General features: G+C 39.1%; 1 protein-coding gene across 1 annotated transcript in view; it reads left to right on the forward strand.

Moving 5' to 3' along the window:
- The window catches only part of LOC149256023 (origin of replication complex subunit 3-like), a 399,611-nt gene that overhangs the window by 134,001 nt on the left and 248,823 nt on the right, over window positions 1-16,787 (forward strand). Inside the window, exon 11 of the mRNA XM_089460641.1 lies at window positions 2,062-2,131. Coding sequence (XP_089316767.1) covers window positions 2,062-2,131 — 70 coding nt within the window. The remainder of the gene's footprint in view (window positions 1-2,061; window positions 2,132-16,787) is intronic.

The following is a 16,787-nucleotide window of genomic DNA, read 5'->3' on the forward strand; positions in this document are numbered from 1 at the left end:
GATACCTATAACTGCCCTAAAATCTCTCTAACTCTAACAAACTCTCGAGATGTGTTCCAACAAAACATATCTGATTACAATGTATTTCAATCTTAATACAACTAATACAATTTCTCTAGAATTGACAAAGAAACATAGGAAATTTACAAGAATTCAGAAATTAGGGAACCCACTCCCTTAGTAAAATAAAGACTTCTAAGGCCACATTAACTTGGTTGATTTAAAGGTAAAATGCTCTTGCATCAATATTGAAAATAAATCATAACTTTAGATGCAAGAATTTGGGACAAATTCAACAAAGTTTTATTTTTTATTTTTTCGATGGAATACATCAAAAGTAAGTATCAGAATTTCAGATATATTGTGGTAACCCTAATTGCACTAAGAAAATGAACAGTATTGAGGGTAAACCCTAGACTTTTCAAGACACAAATATAGGTTAAAAACTCAATCATAAATCATATGTATGTCATAAAAAATCAGCTTAGTAAGGGAGAATATGGTGTAAATTGGGACTTGAGCTTTGGTGTGGAGGGTGACAACTTTTTCCTTCCAACCACTCAAGCCATAACCAATTGACATTACTCAAATGTTACTCGATGAAGTAAAAAAATTAATGAGAAAGGAGTTATCTATTCCAAAGTTTGATAAAGAGTTGTCAACCAAGTCAGTTGAGCCAACAACAATTGTAGAAGTCAAGGTACACATGCTAGATGGGGGCACTTTAGTCAATGCAATTGAAGCTGCGAAAGCAAGTATTGGTAGTGATTATTTATCTGTCATTGATAAAGTCAAGCCATTGATTGACAAAGTGGAACTTATAGATCTAGTTATAATTGAAGATCCATCCATAAGCATGGACAAAATTGTATCTTAGCTCAAGGGGTGTTAATGCACTGGTGAACTATAAAGCATCATCTACTGATTCCCACATGTTAGAATGAAACTCAAATTTTTGAGCCTATCATTGCTGTAATCAGAAAAGCTGATGGAGGATCAGGAAACATTCATCATTCTAACACCAAACGAAGAAAAAAGTTAGTCTGCATTCCTAGATATTAGGATTCCAATTCAACTTGTTTCCAAATATATATTGAAAATAACAATCAAAGAATTCCTCATCAAATGTTGAACGATACTAAGCTAAACAAAGTTAACTTAGGATGGATAAAGCCCTCCACAACATGACAATATTAATCAAAACTTCAATGATATTACTATCCTGTTTCCTTAGTCAGCACACCTTCGTGTGGTAAAAGAAGTAAAAGGAGGAATGAAGACATAGATACTCCCAACTATACATTGGGGATAAAGCACCCTCTAAGGTGTGCATGTAATGTACGTAAACATACACTATATATTAATGCATTAAATAATAGCAACAATAATAATAATAGGTAAGCAACAAACGTCATAACTTTTCACCTTTGTGAAGAGTCGCTGGTCTTTAAACTGTTACAAGAGGTCCTGCAGATCATCACTCACATGTTTGTATATCCTAAATGTATTTCCTTCTCCTCTCCTAGTCGGATTGGATGTTTTATTGTTACCAAAGATGGTATGTTCTTAATAGATATGGTAGAATATGAAAATAAAATGCATAGAGATTAGTTGATGATAGCGAGGGACAAATGCTGGTAGAAGGACACATAGAAGCAATCTGGTTTTTTAGTTATCTTTCACTCATGGATTTTTATTGACAATTTTCTTCCTCATTTGGGGATCAATCTGTAAAGGATTTGGGATGCTATAAGATAACAGTAAGTAGAAGCCATATCAGCTTTTTGTTTTTTCCACGATGTTATCCATACGGTGTCTTTTGCAATGTTATCCATATGTTTTAAGTTTTCTGTTTGCTTCTTCTGAATCAGATCAACTAAGCTTAAAATTGTTGTTCCTGCTCAGTTGTTTTATTATTTTATTTTTTATAGCCATGGTAAGATTAGAACACGTGGAACTTCTAATCACTGTATCCTTAGTTATTAGCTACAAAGCAGAGTACCTTTTGAATGAATAAGATATGACTGCATGTAATAACATTATTTGGTCATTATGATCCAGGGATCTGTCATTGCCATTATTAGCTAGCCTCCTTAAGGAGTGGGAGAAGCTGACAAAAGGAATGACAGAGGTATTAGTATGATTGTGGCTTTTGTGCATTCAGGCTGCCTTTGTGTGTCTATTTCTTGAATCGATTAAATAAGTGAATTTGAAGAGTAAAATTGAATGTTTCCAAAAATTGAATTTGAAAACTGGTTGAAACAAAAAGAAAGAAATTCAAGCAAGAGTTCTATTTATATCCATATTTCTCTGACGTAGGTAGTATACTGTTTTTCTTCAGTCGTAGATTTCTTATTTCTCTTTACTAAATGTGGGGTTATAAGTTATAACATCTTCTCTATTTACGCAGTTCTTCTGATGCATTTCATGTAGTAATATCTATTTCCATATTTGACTATAAAACTAGTGGCAGAATGACATGGGTTTGACAAGGTAGATGATGCAACTAAAATTCAAACCATTGCATCAGAAGCTATGTCAACAAGCACTATTTGGGTGAAGGAAGTAAGGGTCAGTCTGGCCTGTAAAAATGAAAACTGTCAGAAAATTGAGACAACCTTCCTTGGATAGCTTATGCTTTTAGTTGAATCCCAAGAGAAAGATCGAGATTCCATCACTATTACTGCAACTTATAAGCATAGTTTTAAAAACTGGAATCGGGTTTTGAACCGGCTGCCTATCTAAACGGTATTCAAATTGGAACCAGATCAAACCTTATCAAACCAGATTCAATAAACCAGAACTGAAAATAATGCATGAAAGAATCAATTTTTAATGAAAAAAATATTATTAATATTACAAACCATGATTCCAAATCATTAGAGATATAATATGCAAATTCTTTTTGTCTATATACCATGTAAGGCTGCATATATCAAAATTGCACCGAGTGCAATACATATCATCAACAAAATACAGAAAAAAAGAGGCTCTAAATGGCATCTAAAGTCCAAAAGCAATGCTATAACTCAAGCTACTAGGCCACTAGCCTATTACAAATCACTGATCAACATGACCACTCATCAAAATCATCACCACTACTACACATGGGGTCATCTCTAGGAGCTACATAAACATTATCTGACTCAGAGTCCGAGGACGACTCAAACTCCTATGCAGCCTCAGTAACCATACTAACAGTAACAAGAGCAACAACACTGGGCCTAGCATAACTAGAAGCACGAGTTTTCCGAGCAGCACAACTACTGCTTCCCTCACCATGGGTCATGCTCGGTCTTGGTGGTTGGCTTCCTTCAGCTCCTAGTTCAACTACCGGATCTGCATTGGGATCAACACCCCGCAACTCCATGGCATCAATATGTAAATCAATATCAAACTTAGCTGGTTGAGTCTCCTCCACCCATTTTGCAGTTGGATCAATATCATCCAACACAATGGGATCTGGATTAGGGCTTCTGTTCAACAATTGGTTGCCCCTTAGTTGAAGGTTGTACTTCACGAAAACAAGTTCATTTAATCGTTTTTGTTCCAAATGATTCTCTTCTCTGTGTGAATCTGTTAAAAAACAGACCAATTGTGCTCATGCCTAGAAGCATTGCAAATTTTACTGAGAACTCTAACTGCAAAATTTTGCTACATTGGTTGCCAAACTACTCTCGCCAATGTGCTACAAAGACAAAGACTAAAGTTAGTTGATTGTTCAACAATTTACACAGTAAGTTTGAACTTCGGCTAAAAAAGCAAGTATTTACAAATTCCAATTTGAATTTTATATGATTGATTTTTTGGAATTAATTACCTAGCCGATCCACATCTTTTGCAATCTTTAGCAAATTTTTGGCAAATGTGCCTGTGGCCCCAATGAAAGTAGTGCGTTATTGATTTATTTTCAACTGTTGTGACTCTTCAAGTACCATGCGGTCCAAGCACTTGTACAACCCATTGCTGACCTCCCCACTCTGAGCTTCTCTTAGTTGATCTTTATAATGATACTTTGGGTTCAGGAAATACCCGGCTACATGTATATGACGATGGAGTTGATTTATTGCATCTATTATCAATGATCTCCCAAATAGGCCCATATTTACTTACTATATCCTTGTAGGCTGTGTATTGACTCTTTTACCTGATCCATAGCCTTGTAGATGTAGCCCATGGCCAATTTCTTCCCGTTGACCAACTGCAACACCTTAACAAGGGGCTCACCAAGTTTCACAAGTCTATTTCTTTTATCCAAAAAATGTTGTCGAAAACTTTCTTTTTGGTGTCTTTTCCATCTGCTCTATGAGCCCAACAAGATGCATTCAATCATCATTGGAAAGTTTTATTTGCTAGTTTTGTTGTTGGGAAGTGAGAGATTGTAATGTGAGGAAGTGAGCTGCAAATCTCATGATGGTAGGCCTAACAAGCTCCTTGCCCACATTGCTTTTCCTCATTAGGCTCCGTTGCCTCAAAATCTAGTAGGTCTTGTAGAGGTGTACCTTGCAAGGCAAGCACTAGACCAAGTGACAACAATGAGGTAATGGCTCACTGTCACTATAGCCAATACCCCCTGCTCTTTGTGGATTTTCACCAATAGGAGGAGTCTCGGTCTGAGGTAACCTATACGAGATATTCAAGGCTTAGATGATTAAGGTGACACAATAGGCTTCCTAAAGATGGCTCAACTTAAGTACAAGGCTCAAACAATGATGAAGAGGCAATTGGCATCCCTTAGAGAGGCCAATCTAGGGCATGCTAGACCTAGGGTTTGAGTGTTAGCATGCAAAATGGAATATCCTAAGGTCAAGGTACAAAGGAAAAGGTTTCCAACAATAAGTATTAGCAATCTAATGTCATATGAAACCTTCAAGAAGCCCTCAAGTTGAAGCTTAGCTAAACTAGGGTTTTTCTTAGGGCAAATAGCTCGGGCGAGAGAAATTGTGGAGAAAAATGGATGGATTAACCACAAAGGAAGATGATTTTGAGGCAACTAATCCTAATCTTCATGTTGAACCCTTCTTGTTGCCGCAAAATCTAGCAGGACTTGTGGAGGGGTATCCTACAAGGCAATCATTAGACTAAGTGGCAATAATAAGGTAGTAGCCTTATGTCGCCACAACTACTACCCCCTACTATCTATGGATTTTCACCAATGGGAGGAGTCTCGGTAGATAGGTCAACTAAGAGATGTTCTATGCTTAAAGGTATAAGGTATCTAAAAGGTTTGTAAGGGAGGACTTAACTTAAGGACAAGGCTCAAGCGATGAAGGAAAGGCAACGTGCTTCCCTTAGACAAGTCAAAAATAGGGCACGTTAGACCTAGGGTTTGAGTAATAGTGTGGACAAGGGGATGCCCCAAGGACAAGATGTAAAGAAAAGGTTTCCAATAATGAGTATTAGCAAGAGAAAGCCACATGAAACCTTCAACAAGCGTAGTTGAAGCTTAAACCAAAGTAGGGTTTTATCCTAGGGCAAGAGAAATTATGGATGAAAATGGAAAGAATAGCCACCAAGAGGAATGATTTTTAGGAAACCATTACAAATCTTATTGTTGAAACTTTCCAAGACCAAAAATTCCTCTTCCTAGCTAATTCACACTAAGCCCTAATTGGGCCGCTTGGCCTTAAGAGGGTCGAACTAGAGAAAAGAGAAAGAGAAATTTAATTTGTGGATAAAAGATGACTTGATCACCAAGTAGACAAGGTTAGTGCCTAGTCCTGCGGTGGTTGGAGTCTATGGATTCATAAGATATGTTATATCTTGCAAAGGAGTAAGGATGTTTGATGCCTATTACCCACTTCCAGTGGGTGACCCGTATAGGATGATTTTTCTCCTAGTCTCGTATTCAGTCGACAGCCAACAACCCCTTGCAGCCACCTAATAGCTTGGTGTGCTACCATTCTCCACCACTTGCGCTAGCCATTGTGGGTCCTCGCTCATCTGTCATGATCATATGTTTGAAGGTGGGCCATCCAATGCCGAAGGGATGATTTTTCATCATGTAATTGAGTGTTTATGCTTGCTTTTCTTGGGCACACTTGGGCATGGATTAGTGGGGGTACTCGGAGGAACAAAAGGGCAATGACTGTACTCTTGTTCCCTTACCTCAACTGGGTGGCGGGGGGCTAATCCCGTATCCTAATCCCGTGGAATCTCCTCTGCTAGCTATTAGCTTTAGGAGTGGCACTACATGAGAAACCCTAATTTTGGTTACATGATCCCCCTTCTTGACTATGAAAATTCCTAGACTCGAAGGAACCCCTACTGCAACAAATCTGAATCTATTTCACCTACTTGATTTTTAAATTACATTCATCAAGATATTCTTCTGAATACTGAAGCAAATTACTTCTACAACCTACACTAATTAAATATTTGATATCATGAAAGATAAAACAGAGCAAAGAACAAGATACATAGGACACTTATTTTTGGACACAACAGCCCCCGGAAAAACCTAATGCGAGAAAACCTGTGCAGTAGTTCTGAGGGTTTATTATTATGCACGAGTAATATCTGAATACAAATCTAGGATGCTCATCTAGCAATCCTTAAAGAGAAATACTGGCGGAAAATCTAAGTGAGTTTTACTTGACTTCACTCGGCAGAATTTCGGTTGATCTGGCACAAGACTGGCTAACCTTGACTAATTCTGTGCTGGCTCTGCGTTACCTTCTCTGCCCTCTGCGTCAGCTCTCCCGACAGTTCTGGCAGTTCCTGGTAGTTTCGGCTGTTCCGACAGTTCTGGATTTTGCATGACAAAGAACTTTTCTACATCAGCTCTCCTCGCTACTGCGCTGCCTCTGTGTCAACTCTCCCGGTTGTTCCAACAGTTCCTGATAGTTCCGACAGTTATAGATTCTGCGTGACAGACAACTTTTCTACGTCAGCTCTCCCGGCTACTGCGTTGCCTCTCTGCAAGCTCTCTCTGCCTCTTTGTCAGTATTCTCTGGAAAGTCCTTCTGGATTCTCACTGCCCCTCTGCTGCAGAATGATCACTTAGTTCGAATTTCTCAGCTTCCTAGCCCCAGAAATCGAACTCTAGATCAATTCTCTCCCTCTGTGTGTGTTCGAATGAACCCCAAGCCTCCATTTTATACTTTTCTTGTTGAGTCTTCAACAATCGAGATTAAGTCTCTAATCAACGGCTAAGATTAAAACATGACTTGATCTGCCTTCTAAATCATTCTCACCCATATTTTGATTAATACCCATTAATATTTTAATTTCCCTAAGTTTAGAATTAGGAACTCCATTAAAAATATTAATTATTTTAATAAAATACAATCTGGGTGGAATTTCACCAAATGGTTTCTAGGTTCTTTAGAACTCATGTGCCTTAGCCTCTCCAACAATTTTCATGGCTAGAGCACTTCCGATGCTACCAGAAACTAACATTGACACCACATATCTCACTCCCCTACGCTCATTACAAGCCCTCTTCATATTTTTCTCATTTGGGTCCACATTTGTCCATTGGGTCGACAAGGTGTTAACCTCCCCTTACCCTTGTCCACACCTTAGGTCAGGCTTGGAACGATGCCCCAAAGGTTGATGCAACTAAAAATAAATATAAAAGCATAATATGGCCACATACAATAGGAAAAGTACTACAAAATGCAAAAGATGGCTGGGACAATAAAATTTAGCACGTGGGCAAAAGCCAAACATGAGCTCTACCCCCTATTATTATGGCCATCACATTGTTTCCTAGGGCCCCTATCCTCTAGGAAAAATTGTTTAAAGCATTGAAACTATTGGGGGTTTTGCATGTGTTACTCATAGATAATGAATGAATGAATTTTCCTAGAGGATTTGATTGCATTTACATCCTTGAAACTCCATAACAAGTGTCATCGAAGTGTAAAAGTCTAGAATGGCTGTGTAGCTGCCTTGATAAGGGATAGCGAAGCTGCTTCTTTAGGCCTCCTTGAAGAGCGAGTTGCCATTTCTTGGTTTATCCTTGACTCCAATTCTCCCAATAGTCAGGCACTGGGTCTTGGATCCTTGGTGATCACATCTTACTCTAAAATCATATTTCTTCTCACCTTTTTCTTCATCCCTTTAAGGATAAGGAGGCCCCTCTAGGGCTTGGTGCAAATTCCAATAGAGGAGGAGATTTCAAATTTCGTTTGGATAAGATCCTTTATTAGTGTCTCCTCTAGGCATCCTCAAGTTTTGAAAGAATTCCGATAGTGGAATCTCCATAAAATTGATGCCCTAGCCTTCAAACCAAGTGGGAACCCTAGAAGCTGATCCTTCAACTTGGGGATTTCTTTAAGGCTTGTGCTTTAGTACTTGTTTTATATCATTCATAGCCTTTTATCTTGCCTACGTTGACCTTTAATGTGCTCATATATCTCTAAATATCTGAACCCTAGGTCTCGTGTAGTCTTCTTTTCAAGGGGTTTTTCGTGGAAAGTCTTACAAGCTTTTCCCAAAGCTTGCACATTATTGAACCTTCCCATTGAATGAGCCAGATTGCCTCACTCCAAACCTATCATTGGCACATCTATCCTTAGTGAGAAATACTGGGACTCCTCTCGTTGTTGAAAATCAGAGCAGAGAAGGGGACTAAGGCTGTGCTGGCAATGGGCCTCTGTCCCAAGGTGTCGTGCCTTGCAACTCTTGCCTCTTTGCAAGGCTTGCTAGCTTATGCAACAACATTTTTGGCGCCGTTGCCAAGGACATGAGACGTGTGTCTTGTTCCTATACAACATTATCAATATATCCCTTTGGTGACTGCTTTGGAAAAACACAACCCTAGTTCTTCATTAAAATTCAAAGTTAATGCTTGTAGGGTGAAGCAAAAATCTCTCAAGGCATTTGAACTCACCCCGGCGACTGCAATTCAATTTATTATGCAAAATCATAGGAAACGACTCATTGTAGAAAAGAAATTGTCCCTGAATTTCCTTGCAATGACCAAGATGATAATATGCCACTTGATCTTGAGGATCTTCAGATTCTACAAGAAAGACTGGATGGATTTTGTGAATATTGTGAGCATGTATTTGATCACTAGGACAAAGACTTCTTATTTAATTTATGTGCTAGGAAAGGGGGCGAGCTCTATCAAGTGCAACATATCCTTTTCCTTGAGCTCACTTACTATACTTGTGCATTCAAGATCCCATGTCATGCTGTTGAGGAAAGGCATTGCAATTTGCAACAAAATCACTCGCAATATCACCCCATGCCTGGAGAAATAATAGAAAATTTGGATGATCCTAAGCAAGACATACATGCGGAAGGTGACCAAGAAACTAAGGGTGATGTGGAGGAATTGTCAATTGTGAAAATGGGGATTGATAATGATAGCAAAGAAGAGGAAAACCCCATTGAGCCCTTGGTCAATGTTCAGGAAATTGAAGTTGAGACTAGCCCTACCTCTTTCGAGGATATTATTCTTGATCATGTGGTCTTTAATGATCTTGGAGAAGGTGATCCCATTGATCCCTTGAAAATTAATATTGGAGATTACTTGCATGTTGAAGAAGGGAAATGGGAGACCATTGGCAATCATTTTGACAGTGACCTAGTTTATGATACTAACAAGGAGGATGAGGTTAAGGTTGGTCTTCCCTTTCTCCAAAACCTTACTTATAATGATATATCCTTGAAAGGAAGGATCATTATTTTCCCCCGTGGGAAGAAGGACAGTGGCAAGCGATTGATTGTCATATCCAAGAAGGTCCTATCTACGATATTGATCATGACATAAATAGGTGCCTTGCTTCTCCTTGCTTTCTTCATGACCCTAAGACTATAATTGGGTCTTCAATGACCCATTGTCTCACCCCTTTTCATATGATCAGTGCTATTGATGAACCTTTTCCCCTTCTTGAATATGATCTTGAGGAAAAGCAACTTATTCGATGTATCACTCCTTCCCAGCCATGCTCTCAAAATAATGAGCACACTATAATAGTTTCCCTTAAATGCAATCATCCTATCGAGCAATTATCGTGTTGCGTGTTGAAGTTTCTAATTTTCCTTAGTTAGAAACCCTTCATGCACTTTTTCTGATTTATTCCTAGCTACTTGTTATTTTTTCTTAACAAGTTATTTACAAAGGAAATACTGAAAATAAACACCAGTGCATGCTCAACATATTGTAGATCAATGATCCGGACTTAAATAGGAATGCAACAAATTACAGAGATAACCATAAACACAGATATGCAGCAGAAATAATGCTTCATTTCATTAATGTAAAATACTGAAATATGCTTACAAACAGTAATGGAAATAAACTAGCTAGGGCGATGGTAGCTTATCTCTGAGAAGATATGTGGTGGCCACATGCCTCTGAATTGTGTTACAATGAGGCTCGAAGGCCTATTTATTGTTGAGAAACAATGGAAAACCCTTAACATTCCAAAACCTAACCCTAGAAGATGAAACGCCAAACTGTGGGCCCCGTTTGGGTAAATTGGTACACCAACTTCCCGGGGTCGTAACTTTGGCATACGATCTCCGTTTGACGCGTACAATAGCTCGTTAGAAAGATCTATCTGAGCACTACCACTTTGGGAGGCAACATGTTGCCCTAGATTTCCCAAAAAACGTCGTTTAGGGCCTCAAAACGGCTCCGAAAGTTCAGGACCTGAAAAACTGCTAAAAATAGTAAGTTGTGCTACAATTAAGGAAACTGAAAATGTTGAGAGAAACAATGGTGGGGGTCTAGGTGGACTTGGTAGGTGGCCACCAATATCCACCTGGATCAATCAACAACTAAAAGGAACAAGAACAAACACACCACATGACACCATTATTTTGGACCAATGTCTCCGGAAAAACCCAATGCGGGAAAACCGGTGCAACTATCTGAGGGTTTTCTTATTAATAAGCAATATCAGAGTACAATCTGGGTGCCGAAACTGGCCTACCCAATAGAGAATTTCCTTAGCAGCTATACCTCATAGTTTGAGATAAATCTCCTAGCTGAAATCACGGAAAATCCTTCCGGCAGCTCCTTAGCACAAAACTGCTCTGCAACCCCAGCGTCTGCCCAATTTGGACTGCATCAGCCCCTCTCTGTCTCACGTTGGCCCTGCGTTAGCCTTTCTTGGCCTACGTCAGCCCCAGGAGGCCCTGCGTCAGCTTTCTCGGCCTCTGCGTTAGACACGCTGGCCTCGCTGGTGCTCTGTGCAACACTTGGCTGCCTCTACGTGGCCCTGTGCGAGCCCTTGCTGGCTTTGCGTCACTCTCCTTTGTTGCTGCGCTGCTCTCCGGACACAACCTTTGCCTTCTTCGTTTTTCTGTACTCAATTCCCCTCAGCTGCTCTCCCGGTCACTGATTCTATCTCTTAGCAAACCCCGCTCTAGAGAATAAAATGACTGATCACTCTGGTGTGTTCTCCAAGTGATCCTCAGGCCTCCTCTTATACTTTTCTTGTTGACATCTCAACGGCCGAGATTAAGTCCCTAATCAACGGCTAAGATTAGATCTGGCTTGATTCATGTCTTTTGGACCATTCTAACACAGATTCATATTAATACACATTAATATTTTATTTTCCCTAAGTTTAGACTTAGGGACTCCATTAAAAATATTAATTATTTTAATATCTCCTGATCTGTTTAGAATCTGCCCAAACCCTTTCTGGGTATTGGAGATCTCATGTGTCCCAACCTCTCCACCAAATTTCGTGGCTAGAGCACATCTGATGCTACCCCAAATCAACATTGTGACCCTTTATATCATCATTCCCCTTTTCTTTCCCATCATGACCTTAGGCTTGTTGAAGAATGTAACTAGTGTCAATCTTCATAATTGTACTTCAATCATAATGTAATGTATTTGTCAAAATAAAGATTTTTTTATTATTATTAAAGAAATTGACTTATTAAAGCATGGATTTCATGCTTGGGTCAATTATTTTTAGGTCAAAGCCTCCATTGTAGGCTTCTAGGGTTTATGTCAAGTGTCCTTGTCCATGTCATATTGTAACAAACCCTTCTTGGGATTTATTTGTGAAGAAAAAAATTTATTTTAATGTAAAATTGGTCAATTGGACCTCCTCCACCAAGTCAGCCTCAAACTAGACAAGTCGACCTAAACAGAGGGGCAAAAACTCCTATATAAAAGCAACAACTCGACCTCATTTGTGACTCACACTCATCTTGTTCGATTTGCAATTTCTGGGGCCAGAAAAAGTGCGAATTTCAAGGAAAGAAGAGGAAAGGGCTAGCGAAGAAGACAAAGGTCTGTCTCAAACATAAGAAGTCGAAATTCTCTCTCTCTCACATGTGTGGAACTGCTGGAGGGGCCGAAAAATGTAGAGCTACAACTGGACCAAAATTCTGTAGATGGGGGTCGAAATTCTATAGCTGTGAAGTCGAATTTTTGGATTGTTGCTGGGCTGAAGCTGCTAGATAAGAAGAGACTACTAAATCATCTTGGAAGGCTGACTTGGTGGAGGAGGAAAGTTTATTCGTCTAATGTCTTGGTCTATCTCATTTTGAATCTACTGAAGGAAGAGTTTTTGACTAGGGTTTCCCCTATATAGGGATTATAGCCCTAGTTGAGTGCCTACTTTTGGTGTCCCTGATCTTCATGTTTATGTTTTTGCTTTGATAGTTGCTTGATGAGAAGAAGATAAAGAAAGAACATAAAGAAATTGATAAGAACATAATAATATCACAAGTAGTTATCAACATAAGAAAATCTTTCTGCCTTTTCGATTTTCTAACATCTTATCAGAGCTAAGGTGAAGACGAAGGAAAAGGCAGGTTGAAGATCTATTGAGGAAAAGGAGATCAAAGAAAGGTCATCAAGGAAAAAGGATCATACAAGGAGATAAGTCTACTATCTACAAGAAATATGTCAAACTCAATGAAGGGAGAAAACAACTAGAAGGAGCCTCCAACTACAGGGCCTAGAAAAAGAGGACAGGTCTCATTCTCAAAAAGAACAAAGTTTTGGATCTTGTTCAAAGAAAAGTCAAGAAGTGTTAAAATTGGCAACTAAAGCCAAACTCCATGTGGGTCATCTAATTTATGTAAGCTGATATTTTTCTTGGATCCCTCTCATTGAGAGGTGTAGGATTGATCTAAAGATCATCCGATTCCGATAAGTATTCGTGGAGTTATGAATTTATTTGTGTTATAAGACAATTCGTCAAGGTTGGCCAACAACCAAATAAACCCCACACGTGCTCAACATTTTAGTATAAAATGAGATGACTTGTGAGTCATTTCTCACACACACTTCTATCTTGATTTCCCTCTCAACTTGTCTTGTGTTTTAGTGGAAGAGAAATCTAGGAGTGGAAGCCCTAGATGTTGGAGGAAAAGAGGCAGCCCTAGATGTAGATGGAAGGCAACCCTAGATGCAGATGGAAGGGTGCCCTAACACTGACCTAAAGGCTGCCCTAAACACTGGTCTAATCCAGCCCTAAATGCTGATCTAATTCAGCCCTAACGCAGTCAAGTTTATGGGTCGCAATGACGGTTTGCTGTAGGTGACAGCATGGTAAGTAAGGGCTATTCCAATTGCATAATGTTGGGCAGATTAGGTCGAGGAACAACTGTGTGGACAACGGAGTTATAGCCGCAATATAAGGAGTCAAAGGAACAACGTGGAGGCTGCCCTAGACAACGTAAAGGGGTTGAAGGGACAACGTGACCTTAGCCGCAATTTGAAGGACCAGAAGGACAGCGTGAAGGCTGCCCTAGACAACGTGAAGGAGCTGAAGGGACAACGTGGCCTTAACCGCAGTTAAACAAGGCCTAAAGAAATAATGTAGGTATGGAGGGTTATTCCCTTGCTTAACCGCAGTCTTTAGAAGGTTGCCTTGCTGATTTGTATGGAAGATAAGGGCTGTAGGGTGATGCCCTATCCAGTGATGTAGTGTAGTAGTGCAGCGTGGTGAAACAACACATGGCAACAAGGGTACATGGTGCTGCTCAAAAAGCAAGGCGACTAGTACAACAGTGCTAAGGTTACATGGTGCTGCAAACTAGTGCAACAAAGTAAATAGACCGCTGGGCTACATGGCGCTGCCAAGATGCATGGACAAGTTGGCTACATAGTGCTGCAAAGTCACATAGGACAGCAGCAAGGTATAACAACTATGTTGGGACAACCCTATGACATAGGACAACAATGACATTGTGCAACAACTGCAAAGTGGGACAGTAGCTATGACATGGCAGCAAAGTGGGACAACAGTTGTGACATGACAACAACAAGCATGAACAATAACAAGCATGGTGCAACATAACAAGCATGGACAACATGTCATCATGGCAAGCATGACTAGCATGGCGAGCATGGAAAGCGTGGACAACATGGATAACTGTGGCAAGCATGGTGCTACAAGCACATGAGACATGTTGTATGACAACATGGTTCAACAATGGCACATGGGACAACAGTGAAGCATAAGGTGCAACATGGTGCAACACGATGAGGTGCAGTATGATGACGAGATGCAACACGATGATAGGTGAATGAGTCACCTTGGAGAATCAGTTGAAGCAGTGTGTCTTCCACTGATCTCATGTATCATCCTCTTAGAGATTATCTATGCTCTTATCTAGATAAGTCAGAGTGTTGACTTTTGTTGTAAATGTACTATCTCTCTCTCTCTCTCTGCTGAACTATTGAAGAACATATAAGAAGAATTGATCAAGGGTTTCCCACATTGGGGCTTGTCCCTAGCTAGCGCCACATCTTGTGCCCTCTTGTCTTGGCTTGTCTTTTGTGATTTATGTTTATGTTCTATCTGCAGTTTACTTTAATGCTGATGTGATTGCTAATCTAGAAAAGATATTGAGCTAACTATGAAAATTGAAATAAATTGCTCTAAGCATAGAACATACCTAAACTTAACAGGAAGCCTATAGATGAAGCAGATAAAACAAAGTTCAGAGAAACCGAAATCTTGGCCATGAACCTAATAGTGGATGGAGTAAAGGACCACTTAATTCCATACATTTCCAACATAGATTCCACTCAAGAAATGTACGAGGCTGTCTCCAAATGATTCACAATCAAGAACATTAGTCAAATAACAAGCCTCAAGAATGAACTAGTAACTGTTAAGATGACGAATGATGATACCATTTCATCATATTTTATAAGGATATCTAGAATCAGAAATGAACTCCAAGCAATAGATGAAGTTGTACCAGAAGAAGAGCTTGTAATTATTGCCCTTCTAGGACTACCGAAATCTTGGAGTGCTTTTGCATCATGAATCAATAGTTGGAAAGATACACCAACATTTGAGCAAATGTGGATTGCATGCAGTCAAGAAGAAGCTCGAATATTGTTAGTAAACAACAAGAAGGAAGATGAAGAAGAAAACACCTCTAATGCCTATTCTGTTCATCACAAGAGGAAGGTTGACCTATACAAGATTGAATGTTACAATTGTCACCTCTAATGCCTATTTTGTTCATCACAAGAAGAAGGTTGACGTATACAAGATTGAATGTTACAATTGTCATAAGATGGGTCTCTGCAAAAATCAATGTTCGGAGAATACAAGGAATAAGAAGAGAGATAGGGATCAAGCAAATATTATTGATGAAGCTCCACCTAAGAAGAACAAGACCGAAGAATTAGAAGTCAAGGACCTATACTACTAAGTCCTCCCCTACATATCGTTCTTAGTCTTGTATTGTTTTCATTTATGTTTAGATTTCTAGAATGTGTAGGTCTAACATGTCATGTTAGAACACTTTTGAATTATTTTGATAAGATATATGTATCGCACGAGATTGGATTAAGAGGGGGCCTTCACCATTTTACAAAAGCTAAGTTTTTTGTTCTTTGTGTCAACTTTTCATGTTTGGTTTCCTCCGCACATCAAGACTTGTTTATATTTTATACTAATAATCTTCTCTGTATATTTTCCTTGGTTAGGAAAGCTTGCTAAATGCTTAAGGGTTATGGAGGAGACTTCAAAGGATAGACTTGAAGCATGGTAGAAGTTCTATTGCAAAGGAAGCCCTTCAAGAATTGATGTTCTACAAGGTTTGTTAAGAACAACTCAAGGTATGTCATACACTATAAACTTTGTTATAAAGTTCTCTTCCTGTAAAAGGTACAATCATTCTTCTTTTATTTGCTTTAGATTACTGACATCGTTATGTCTAGGGTTTTGAATCACAAAGATTTTTGTTAGGGTGATTAATCATTAGATTGAATCTACTCATGATATTATTTGATCATTTTTGTGTAACCCTAACCTTTAGGGTTCACTTTAAAACCCTAGCCTCTTGTTGCTAAGGGTATGTCAATATTGATTATGAAACCCTAGTATACTTTAGGGTTGTTATTGTTTTGATGTTTAGGCTTTGGTATTTTTATGATACAAATCCTAGCCCTTTAGGTTTGTTGTGAATATCTAAATTATGTATTGAGACCTTAGGGTTTGATGAATTAGGGTTTGTGAACAAATTGCTTGTAAGATTCTAGGAATAAAGCCCTAGGTGTATGTTTGTATGTTTGATCGAAACCCTAACCTCATCTATGTCCTTGTCCATGTCCGTATGTTTGTATGTTTTAATGTAAAATTGGTCAATTAGGCCTCCTCCACGAAATCAACCTCAAACTGCACAAGTCAGCCTAAACAAAGGGGTAGAAACTCCTATATAAAGGCAACAACTCGACCTCATTTGTCACTCTCACTCATCAAGTTTGATATGCAACTTCTAGGGCTAGAAAAAGTGCAAATTTCAAGGAAAGAAGAGAAAAGTGATAGCGAAGAAGAAGGTCTCTCTCAAGCATAAGAAGTCGAAATTCTCTCTCTCTCACACGTGTGAAG

This window comes from Pinus tabuliformis, chromosome 7 (genome assembly GCF_031772625.1).
Source record: "Pinus tabuliformis cultivar Carrire ecotype Pingquan chromosome 7, CPIR1, whole genome shotgun sequence".
Taxonomy (NCBI): Eukaryota; Viridiplantae; Streptophyta; class Pinopsida; order Pinales; family Pinaceae; genus Pinus; species Pinus tabuliformis.